The 11,850-nt window shown below is 40.1% G+C and overlaps 1 protein-coding gene across 1 annotated transcript in view; it reads right to left on the reverse strand.

Annotated features, from left to right (window-relative positions):
• Positions 1–11,326, reverse strand: part of NXPH2 (neurexophilin 2) — a 108,499-nt gene extending 97,173 nt beyond the window's left edge. Inside the window, exon 1 of the mRNA XM_004284492.3 lies at positions 11,096–11,326. Coding sequence (XP_004284540.1) covers positions 11,096–11,146 — 51 coding nt within the window. The 5' untranslated portion in view covers positions 11,147–11,326. The remainder of the gene's footprint in view (positions 1–11,095) is intronic.
• Between the last annotated feature and the right edge of the window lie 524 nt (positions 11,327–11,850).

The raw sequence follows: 11,850 nt of genomic DNA on the forward strand, positions 1-11,850 counted from the left end.
GCTTGGGTCTCTTTCTCTGAGCTCTTCCTGTGGTGGGAGTTCTGATCACAGGTTCTCTAACAGGAACATATAGTGTTGATTCCCTAGGATGCATGGAACTGTTCATCAAAGTGTCCCACCCTTCTCAAGCCAAGGCATTATGACCCAAGCCATCTAGGCTCTCTCAACCAGAACATGGCATCTTAAATGAAGTGAAAGAAAAACTTGAGAGAAAAAGATGGACATTTATTCATCATCTTGGCCAGTTGATACTTTCCCGATACCTAGACCCTTGATTTTGCTCTAGACATGCCCGATTCTCCAACCTTTCCTGTGAGCTACCCTGTATTCAGGAATTTCTTCTCTAAGTTTGTCAAAGTCAGTTTCTATTGCTTACACACAAAAAACCTAAGCTGTTGCAGGTGGAAAGGAAAACTGACATTTGTTAAGCTAATGCTAGGTACTAGGCATTTCACTTTTTTGGTATATAATCATCATAACCCTAAGAAATAGCTATAATTACCATTATTTCAGGAAAAAAAAAACCCACTGAAATTGAGTAGATGTGTTCTCTTGTCCAAGGTGCCAGAAAAAGCATTGGAATCCAAGTCAGTCTGACACCAAAACCTATGCTTTCCCTTTACTCTGAAGTATTCATGGAGTATAAGGATACAGACCTGGCTGCAGTTAAGAGTATGTGATGAATATTGGATGGGAGATTTAAGGCTGGAAAACCAGAAAGAGAAGTTTAGACTCAATGTATTAAGGAAAAGGGAATCACAGTCTCATCCTTAATAGTGGAGTGGCATAGTAAATCAAAGGAGAATTTAAGAAAGATGATCTGTGACATATGGAATGCATTCAGAGGGCTCATGTTGGAATAAAATAGACCAGCTAGGAGGCTGCTGTAGTGATGAAATGGAAGCAGGTGGAGAGAAAGAGACAGTTTACAGATGGATTTGGAAGGAAATTTCACAGGATTTTGTGACTGAATGGATACTGTAGGGGATGAAGAAAGATGAGCCAAAAATGACTGAAAGATTTTGAGTTGCAATGAGGAAAGATGAGTGAATGTGTTTACCTTGCCTCTCTCCCAAATTTCCAATGAAATGAACTAGGAATGCAAAAACAAGAATGAGTGCCTAGTGCTACAAAGAGGAAAGGATGCCAAGGGTCCACAAAATGTGAGAATCTCTGGAAGATGTAAAGAAGAGTGAATCAGAATGATGGAGAAGCCAATTGTGCTGAGCTGCCAGTAACCAAACAAAGGCAAAAGAGAACAGCACCTGAACAGGGGTTTACCCGCCCAACAGAATCCCCTCTCCACCACCAAAATCAGCACGGGAGGAGCTGGGAGTGCAAGCAGGCGCAGGGCAGCTACCAGGAGGATGCATGTCCTTCACTAAAGTAGAAAGAGGGCTGAGGTCCTGAATGCTCACCCCTTAACTCCAGGCTTCATTCAACCTAGGCCACTTAGTCAATTAGCTATGGAATCTGCCCCAGAAAGCTTCTATTTAGCTTCTATATACGATTATTTATAGGTAATATGATTGTCTATACATAAAATTCAAGAGAATCAAATTAAAAATTATTAAAACTAATAATCCAGTCCAGAAATAGAACTGATACAATAAATATACTAAAATAAATAGCTTTCTTTAAATTCCAGCAAAAATCAATTTTAAAATGTCAGGCCTAGAAATGGTAGCCACAACCCCATAATATATAAAATATCCAGGAATAGTAAAATAAACAATTGTGCAAGAGCAATATAAAAAAAAAAAACTATAAAAGTTTAAAAGCTGTAGACAAAAAGAATTGAAAAATGGGAAGTTATTTAAAAAGGAAGGAATCACAAAATAAATTCAAAGGGTTATTAAATATAAGAATAAACTTCACCTTCTTAATAAGTAATATACAACAGATTTTAAAAACAATGAGGTGTTTTCCTCTAACAGATTGAAAAAGTAAACAAAAAAGCCACTATCCAGATAGGGATGTAGGATGCATATCCACTGTGAGTGGTACTGTATTTTTGTATGGTCATTAAGGGGAAAATTTATATTTATCAAAATTCATATTGTACATTCCCGGCCTTGGCCAAGTATTTTCAATTCTAGGAATTCATTTTGTTTATTTTTTATTATTTTTTTCTATTTTTTAAATGTTTATTTATTTATTTTCTTATTAGTCATCCACTTTATACACATCAGTGTATACATGTCAATCCCAATCGTCCAATTCATCCCACCACCACCCCCCTAGGAATTCATTTTATAAATATACTCACAAATGAACTGAAAAAATTCAAGACAACCAAAATTTTCATTAATAAGAGACTGATTAAATACCTTATGGCATATCAGTGCCATGAAATACTAAGAATTCTCAAAAATATAAGTTGTACATGGTATAAAAATGGCCACAGTATATTATTGCATTAAAAATACATGTTACGTGATGTTATGTTGTGTTGATATAATTATGATGAAAGCATACATATCCGTAATTTCTGGAAAGAGACACATTAAACTACTAATAGTGATTATCTCTTAGTATAAGGTAGCACAAAGCAGGCAGAGGTACGAATAGCTGCTTTAAATATTTCTGCATGTTAAAAAAAAACTTAAACAGACACCTTAGGTTGGGTTCCCCAGAAACAGACAGCAAGACAAGTGTTTGAGTGCAAGTGATTTATCGTGAAGTGCGTCCAGGGGAGTCTGGTGGGGAAGCGGGGCAGCGGGTCAGTGAACAAGAGGAAGCCATGGACGTGTGCGATCCCAAGCAAAGTCCCCTTGAGCGGAGCTTTGACCTCCTCTCACAGGGACACTCCAATGTATTCCTTAAACCTCTGAGCAAGGGAGCTGGGCCTTTCACCCTCTGGCACCTGTCAGTCATTTGTCAAGAGCTGTCCCAGAAGGAAGGGAACTGCAGTCTGGCTCTGAGTGCTTTCTGGCGAGGGGCATCCAACACCCCCAGGGAAATCCTCTGAAGGAGAGTTATAGGTGCCCAGTGTTAGAACAGAAACCAAAAAAGGAGAGGGCGCACAGAAATGGTAAGAAGAGATCCAAAGGGATCTGGGTGGAAAGCCAATAACATTCACTATGCTATACCACCTCTGTAATCAAATACATATTTTCATAAAAAGTAAGAAAGGGAGAGAGGGCAAGAGCCAGAATGCTACTTCTACGGAAGCTCACAAGTCCTGCGAGTCTAGTAGGTGTCAGCACCTACTAGATGCCTCCCCCCACCCCACTGGCTCCTTCTCATATTCCCAACTGTCCATTAAAAAAACAAGATTAAGTAGCCCTTCATAGTAGTAGTTCATAGTAGTTGAAGCTCATAGTAGTTCATAGTAGTTGAAGCTCTTCTCTCTCTTCTCGTTCACCTTTTCCATCTGAAGCGGGACAGGTTGAGATCTTGAGGAATTAGAGGAACTCTCCAACCCTCTGCTGATCCTAACTGGAACCACATCACTAGGCCGTCCACGTAGCCCTAAAGCTGTAAAAGCTGGAGCACCTGGAAACTAAACTCTGAGGCTAAATTCTAAATGGGACTCCCGAATAAGAGCCAGGCTCTAAAAATCTGTTTACTCTGTTAAACTTGTTGACTTCATGGCAAATTTGTTTAAAACCTTCCTAGAATGAGTGAGTCGAGGTTTCTGCCTCGGCATGGCTGCTGAGCAGAACAGAACATTTCCTGGAAACGTCCCTCAAGCCCTTCACTCTGGGGGTCTATGATGGATCTCACAGCCTTCTGCTACAAACAGATGCTACCGTGACCTTGGGGATGGACTGGGTGGACAATTCAAGTTGCACCTTTTGTGTGGTCTGTATACAGTCTGTCTTGGAAACCTTCCATGCCTTTGTGTCTTCATTTTTAAAAATGGATGCAATAACTATTGTTCTGTTTACCTTCCAGAGCTGATGTGAAGATGAACCCTGAGATCACACACATGAAATTATCTTATAAACCATGTGATGCTTTATACTAAGTCGCTTGTCCCAACACAAAGATACCAGACATTAAAAAGGGGGACAAGGTAGTGACTTCAAGATCTGAATCCATGAATGTTGGAAGGTTACTTGTTCAGGAAAGCTGTGTGTGGCTGTGGACATGTTGAGTGTGAGTTGGCAGTAAAACATCCAAGGCAAAGAAAGTGAGCTATGGAGAGATGGCCTTGGAGGCTGAGCAGTAGGGTAGGAATTGAGGTACAAATTTGGGAGTCATCAACATGGAAGCAGCAGGTGAATTCATGACTGTGGAAAACACACTTTTGAAAACTTCACCTCCCTTTTCATTTCTGCAGCCACATTTCTTATGTTTTGGGTCTTCTGTTTGGGTTATCCAAATGCAAAAACTGTATTAATAAAAATGATTGTTATCATTGCTACAAAGTGTTAAATGGTTCTTTTGAGTCCCTATTCTCTTATGTATACATTATCCATTCAAAATATCATGCAGATCATGGACTTTTAACAGCCATATAAATTACATATGTGGTCTCTCCCTTCAAGTAATCTCAACTATTTCCTAAGTTACAGTTTTGAGTGAATAAATATACAAGCCATATAACTTAAGGTAAAACTGATGAGATTTTAAAACTGTCAATATATATGTCAATGCTTGAAAATCACCATTTTGCATAATCTTGAATAAAGAGATTTACTTAAGTGTTTTTATGACCTGAGAATCCTTTTATTTGGCCCAAACCAGCACTATCACAAAGTCAAGTTTCGTTTTTAAAGACATTCATGTTGTTTAGAATATAGTTGGACTGAACCCCAGGACTAGTCAGTCTGTTTCAGTTGACTTGTCCCCTGATGTTAAAAGCATTAACAATTTCTTCCATCTTTGATAGGTCTCACATGCCAGTTCTTTCTTGGTTTTCTTTTTAAAATTTCATCCCATTAACATCAGAACTCCCAAGACCTTTGGAGTTAGTTAATAGTATTCCTGATTTAAATAGGTTGGATTCTACTGAGGTGTACAAAAAGTCACATGCTAGTTTTCTGGTTGAAGTACAGTATTAAGCTGTAATGCTGCTTATCTTAATAATTAGAATTTAACTGAGAGCCAATTTACTTTTTATTTAAATTAAAGAAATGAGTAGATGTTAGTGGTTTACAATTTAAAAATGGTATATAGGGGGAAAAGCCCTTATTGTACCATTTTAATTTAAATTTTATTGATTTTGCTGATTACAAGTGTTAAATAAGTATTTGTCAATTCCCTTTGCCTAGTTTCACTAAATTGTCCTTTTCCGTAAGAAGATATAACATTAAGCAGTCTTGTGGTATCTTAAATCTATTTCTAAATATATGTACCATTTGTGATATGGTTAAAAGCACAAACTCCATGTAAAACTTATATTTAAAGCAATTATGTTTGTAGGTAAGACATACTTTAAATTGTACAGTAAAGATGTACATAATTCATAAAAGAAAAATACAGTAACACTGTTACTGTACATTAAAAAAAGGAAAGAGATGTTAGAAATCATTTTTCATTCTCTTTATCACTGATGACGTCATCGTACAGATGAGGGATTTGAGGTTATTAAATGACCAGCCCAAGACACACAGACATGCGCGTGCGCACAGACACACACACACACACACACACACACTCATATTCTCATAGCAGTTCCATTTTTTTTACTGTTATGTCCTCAATGTCTGCTACAGTCTCAGTGTAAAGTCAGGGATAAAATAGTAAATATTTGTTGAATATGCAATTTATTTAGAGATAGAACTCGTCTTTCGACTCCAAATACATTGTTCTTTCCAGTACACAAATGGAAACTTTCAACATGTTCTTCTTGTAGATTTTTTGGGAGAATAGAATGTGATAAACTGTGTGAAAGAAACTTGAAAACAGGTAGGTATATGCAAATCTAAGAGAGCATTATTATCATTGTAGTTTAAATTTGTAAAACTTCCCAGTTTTCTTACTATGGGTCCATAAATCTAAGAAAAGCAAAATTTACAAGAATGACAATTTTAAAGACAACTATTTTAACTTCTTGAATGATCTGGCCAGGAAAAATATTTCTTATAGCTTTTGGGTTTAGATAATGAAATATTCATTTTTAATGGTAGTTCTATAAAGAAACAGAATTCCTTATTATATACTGATCTTACAGCATAATAAACCAAACAGTTATTTGAAGGTTTTCATCTAGATCTTCATAAACTAAAACCAACATAAATTGGAAGTTTTCAATCAATCTTAGAATTCTTTCTATAATATGAAAATCTATATTGTAAATTGCTTTAGATACTTTTTTTATTGAGCAAGATTTTGAAATAAAGAACAGAGTTGTCATCGATACCATTGGTCATATCACAAGTAATAAAAAATTCAAACAGATTGTTAGCAAATAAAGGCTCTTACAATTTTTAGTAAATAAAGACCAACTAAGGCATCTGAATTTGGCACAATTAAAATTGTTCGTGATGAAACAGTGTTACAATATCTTACAGTGGTTCAATAAATAGGTTAACTTGGAAGAGATTATTGAAAATAATTTAAACATGCTACATTTTAAATTATAACCACTGTGCAAGAATGATATAGAAATTAGTTTCTTAAATCATCATTCCACATACTATAAGAATATCTAGAGAGTAAACTCACATGGATGAGTGCTCAAAATCACTTGGACCAATTTTTTAAAGCAGCTTTAAAATAATTGACTCCCAAATCAAGATATTAAATGCCAACTTCTAACCGGCTATAATGCTTATGGCTAAGATAGAAATGAGATTCTTCACAGAAATGCTGACACAGCCCTAACTGTAGGCATTTGAGCGTGTGGCTATAATTCTTTTTTCAAATCTTACCCAGCAAAGCTTCAGGTAAAAGAGACTGCAGAATATGTAAACAGTAGGAGACAGTCCTGAAGCTTTTACAAAATCACAAACCTGTGACACACTTATATTCATCTCTGATTGCTACTACTAAATAATGAGATCATTCACAATGTATTGATTAGCTCTTTAATAGATAAAAGGTGGGCAGTGTGTTGTAAAAATCAACATTTCTTAATTCATTCGATTTGCAAGAGCTACACATTTTAAGCTGAGAATGGAAAACCTCTAATAAAAGTTTTTCAAAAAAGCCTTCTGCCTTATTTAGCATTTTGACCACTAATCAGAAACAATAAAAAATTAAGAAAAAAACTATAAAAAAAAAGAAAGAAAAAAACTATGGAACAAAAAGTAACAAGGCTTTTCTTTTCCATTCGGAAGTCTATTGAGCTATAAAATAGGTTCCCAAGAGGAGTCAGTTTCCTATGTGGAAGGCATTTAAAACTGAATTACACAACCTAATCTTAAAATAGGCCAAGGGAACACAATTTATACTGGGAGGTGAGTGGCTGGAATAGAGGACTTAATTGTCTAATCCTAGTTCTCATTTTTAAAAATGTCTAAGATAATGATGCTTTTAATGAGGAGTCAATTTCAAAGCCCAGCCAACTCTAAGTCGTAACCATGATATGGTGGTATTTTCTTCTCCTCTGCATTGTCATCTAGGCAACAGACGACTATTGATCCTACACTGGAAAATACTGTTTTGATGTTAATTGATCAAAACTGTATGAGGGAAATTGTGATTTCTGAATGGAAGACAGTCATGAGTTATCACTTCTTGAAAATACAGAACTGGGAATAAATATATGTTATGACTATGACACTAAATAAATATTAAAATCAATAATTTGTTAAGATAAAAATATCCTCAATAAGTTCATGTGGGATGATACTATATAATGAGGATGAACTTAAAATTGTTAACACTTTGCATCACAAGTATTCTGATTTTATAGGATCCTAAAAATTTGCTAACTTGCATCGCTTTTTTAATTTATATTTTACTTGATAAACTCATCATTATATCACAGAAAAACAAGTTGAAATGTATAACAAACTAATTTTTAAAATCACCACTAAATTTTATCTTAAACTCAAGCTTATCATCCATTTAAATTCAAATTTAATCTTCTTACAATCTGCATTTTACTTAGAGGCAAAAATCACACTTATTATGAGTTACAAATAATCATGCAAATCTGTGAGAAGCTGTCAACTGGCGAAGTCTTTACCTTGTATCGTGTCACAAAATAACACTCATTATAATATTAACTTCAAATGCTAATTTTCTCTTCATTAGATGGCAGACAAGAGATAATGTGCTATTAATATTTTTATAAAGATATGTTGCTGAATAAGAATTTCAAAGAAAATAATACATTCAGGATTGATACTTAATTCTGCAAATGCCTAGTAATCTTATTAATTAGGTATAGCAACCTGTCTGTTAAAACACTAGACACAGGCCAGGAAAATTGGGTAAGGACAAATCACAGACACACATACTTCATAGTTTACCTGCAATATTTGTCAATTCAGCTTATTGTTTTCTTAAAAATTATAAATATCCCCCAAATAAGTAAAAATCTTCTAGTTATTGTATCAGTATTATATGATAGGGACTTATTTGGGCCCAACTCCCTCTGACTGCTTTCATATAAATCAGGCAATTTTCTTAAAATTAAAATGTCAATATCCCCCAATGAATCCACTCCTCATTTAAAAATATTTAGCATTTTAGGATGGCAGTGGGAATGGAAAAGTAAAATCCAGTTCCAGCGATAACCCAACCTCGTCTCCACTCCCTCCCCCCAAGGGCAGATGTACTATGTACACACGGTTCCTAGAAAAAAAATTAGTTTTCAAACATTTTATCCACTTGCTATTGGGATTTAGCAAAGAAGTTCAATATTAGCTGAAAAGGTAGACTAAAACTATAAGCCATCCAAAGGGCCAAATTATAACTTTTTTTTTTTTTTTTGGATACCTGCTGGGTTGGGGCGAATGGTGGGATTGGGGGGTGTTTTCATTTAGATCTACCCTGCTCAGCCACTCTGTTTTCCTTTCACATCCTAACCCCCTTGTGTTATAAGGCTGGAAACAGCTCTAAGATTGTGGAGAATGTAAACAGCTTTTCATTGTCCAAAAGGATGGCAGTGTAAGGAATGTATGCTTATCGCCCAGCTGCAGCTCCCCACCTCACTTACCATGATAAAGTGCTCCAGGAAAAAAACATTACAACCCAAGCACAATCCAAAAATGGATTAGAATTTGACATACACTTCCTTAAAAACTGATAAATCAAGCCACGCTGTAATATTAGAATCTAGCTCTTAAGGAGGGTATATAATCTTGTCAAGATGTATTTCTTATTCCCTGTTGACTCTGGTGGTGTGAAAAAAAAAAAAATCTAACATTCCCAATACAGTAAACTGATAGAAGAACTTTTCCCAACACATCCCCCAATATAGCTCCTTATCTTTAAGAGTCTAATACAGTGGAACAGATACACAGTTCATGATCACTGAATGCAAAATTAAATGAATGAACTAAGAGATTCATGAAGATATTCTGAAGATCCTACCTAAGTACCTGAGTTCCCCAGGTTTTTACAGTTTTACTTACACACACCATACAAATGTTGCTTTGTTAAATCACCTTTTTTTGCACTCTAGATCAAACATTTCAAAAAGCAAGGGATACTGAAGAGTATTATGGCATATATGTGGCATGCTTAATGCCTTAGATGTAAAATTTATTTTAACATGCCATCTTGTATATAGGCAGTATGCGCTGGCTCATTTAAGGACATTTGGGAACATCACTGCATTTTCTTCTTGAAGCCACTGAAGAATTTCTTGATGCTGTGCAGGTGAAGCTAATCTCTGTGCAAAAGGAACGGACAGGCCCTTTCGTGCTCTCTCCCCTTCACTAAGACATTTTAGAACTCCTTCCATCCTCAAACTTACAGAGTATCTTTGCGTCTACAATATCATATGTATCATAGAGAAACTTTAATAAGTTACTTGATCTTTCCCTCTAAAGGGAAATGAGAGAGAGAGAGAGAGAGAGAGAGAGAGAGAAGGAAGGGAGGGATGAAGGAAGGAAAAAAGGAAGGATCATCATCCTTGGGTTCCTTAACCCTGTTTTAACAGCCAGATTAAACTGGGTCAAGTCTTAAATATGAAGACCAAAGAAACCTTGGCTTCTGGAGAAAGCCCCCTTGATAGCACCGTATTAAGACAAGTGCCAAGAGAGCAAGAGAAATCCATCACAGAGGCGGACTGCGCCAAAGCAATCCCCTTCTATAATTGTACTTTAAAAGTTGTCTTCTTGAACGTCTTACTTGGGATCTCCCTTAAACAGAATTAACTAGCAATCCATACAGCATACAGGTATATTTCGGAAGGAGGAGAGGGTGGCGCCACGCGGGAAAAGCGAGGAGAGGTGAGAGGCACCACTGGAACGGTCGCCTAGAGCCTCCCTGGCGGACCGTGCAACCACCTTCTAATACCCTTCATATTCCTCGGTGCCCCCTGAGCCGCCCAGACCAGACAGGAGAGGTCTTCGGGAACAAAATGCGTAGAGACGACGGGGAGGGGGCTCCTGTGTGGAGTTGGATTTGAAAGTTACATCCTGCGTCCCCGCCGGCACAAAACCGCATCCTAGTCTCCAGTGCCAGATAGAAAACGAAGAGAAATCCAGTCTGCCTCCCAAATCGGTCTTTTGCCTAAGTTTTTCCCCAGCAAGGAGCCACCAACCGGCCCTGAGAGCGAGGATGCACGATGCCGTGCTTTATAAGTGTTTGCGGGCATCCGGGCAAAATACCACGTGAAAAATAACCACCAAGCCCCCCAAACTCTGGGCTAGAGGCAGGTCTTTCAGCCCATTCTCATCGCGTCCGTCTACCCTTATCCCCTCCTTGACCGCTCCTCAATAAACCTGTTCCTTCTCTCTCGCCTTCTTCTCTGCCACTTTCTGCCTTCTCTACCTCAGCCCTCCAGTCCCAATCCTCCATAAGCACCGCACTCGCCTCAGGGTCCCCACTCTGATCCCCGTTCCCTGATTCTTTCCCTTCAACCTCTAAGGCAACCCTAAACTCCCTCCACTGCCTGCGCCCCCGACCCCATGGCCCAAGCAGCCCCAGACTCTGCTTCCGAGTCGGCAGCCGGAGCGGTTTTCCCGCCGAAACGCGGCCCCGGCGCGTGGGGCGTGGGGCGCGCGGCGGGCCGGGCACTCACCAGCTGCAGCAAGCCGGGGACCACGACGAGGGGCAGCGGCCGCAGGCGCATGGTGCCGGCTGGCGCGGCGTCTCACGAGCTGCGCGCCCTCGCCTGCCTCTCGCGCATCTCCACTTCGCGGGGCAGGACTGAGGACGCCAGGGACTCCGCGCGGCGCTTCCCTCCCGGAATCCGAGCGCAGCGCCGCGCCACGCCGCGCGGGTCGGGTGGGCGGGCTGGGAAGGGGGTGGGGGAGGGCGGGCGGGAGATGCTTCTGGGGCCCCGCGCGCCCCTCCTTGGAGGGGGCCGGAAAAGGAGCGTGGGGGGCAGCTCGAGCTCCGGCGTGCTGCGCGGGGTCCCAGCAGCGCCCGGGGCTCCCGCGTCCCGGGGTCAGGGTGAGCGCGGCGGGCGCCCGCGGGCGGGAGGCTGCGGCTCCGGCGCTTTGATGCGGGGTTCCCGCGCGAGGCTGCTCCCGGAAGGGCTGAGCGCGCCCGGGAGCCCTGCGAGGCTCCGGGGCCTTCTCCGCCCCCGCTCAGCAGAGGGCCGGTTGGGCCGGGTGCCCTGCCCACTGACCAGCTCTTGTTTTGCCGGGGAGGTGGCAGCGGGGATTGGGGGGGCGGGTGGTCTCCCTGAGTGGATGCAGGAAGGAGCGCGCCGGGAGAGCACCCAGGGAGTTCTAGGGGAAGGCGACGGCAGGGTCCTGAGGCGGGGCGGGGGGCGGAGGTGGTGGTGGTTTTGAGGGGTGCTGGAGCCCGGGACGCCCCGGGAGAGCGCCC

The sequence above is a fragment of the Orcinus orca genome, chromosome 7 (assembly GCF_937001465.1).
Source record: "Orcinus orca chromosome 7, mOrcOrc1.1, whole genome shotgun sequence".
Classification (NCBI taxonomy): Eukaryota; Metazoa; Chordata; class Mammalia; order Artiodactyla; family Delphinidae; genus Orcinus; species Orcinus orca.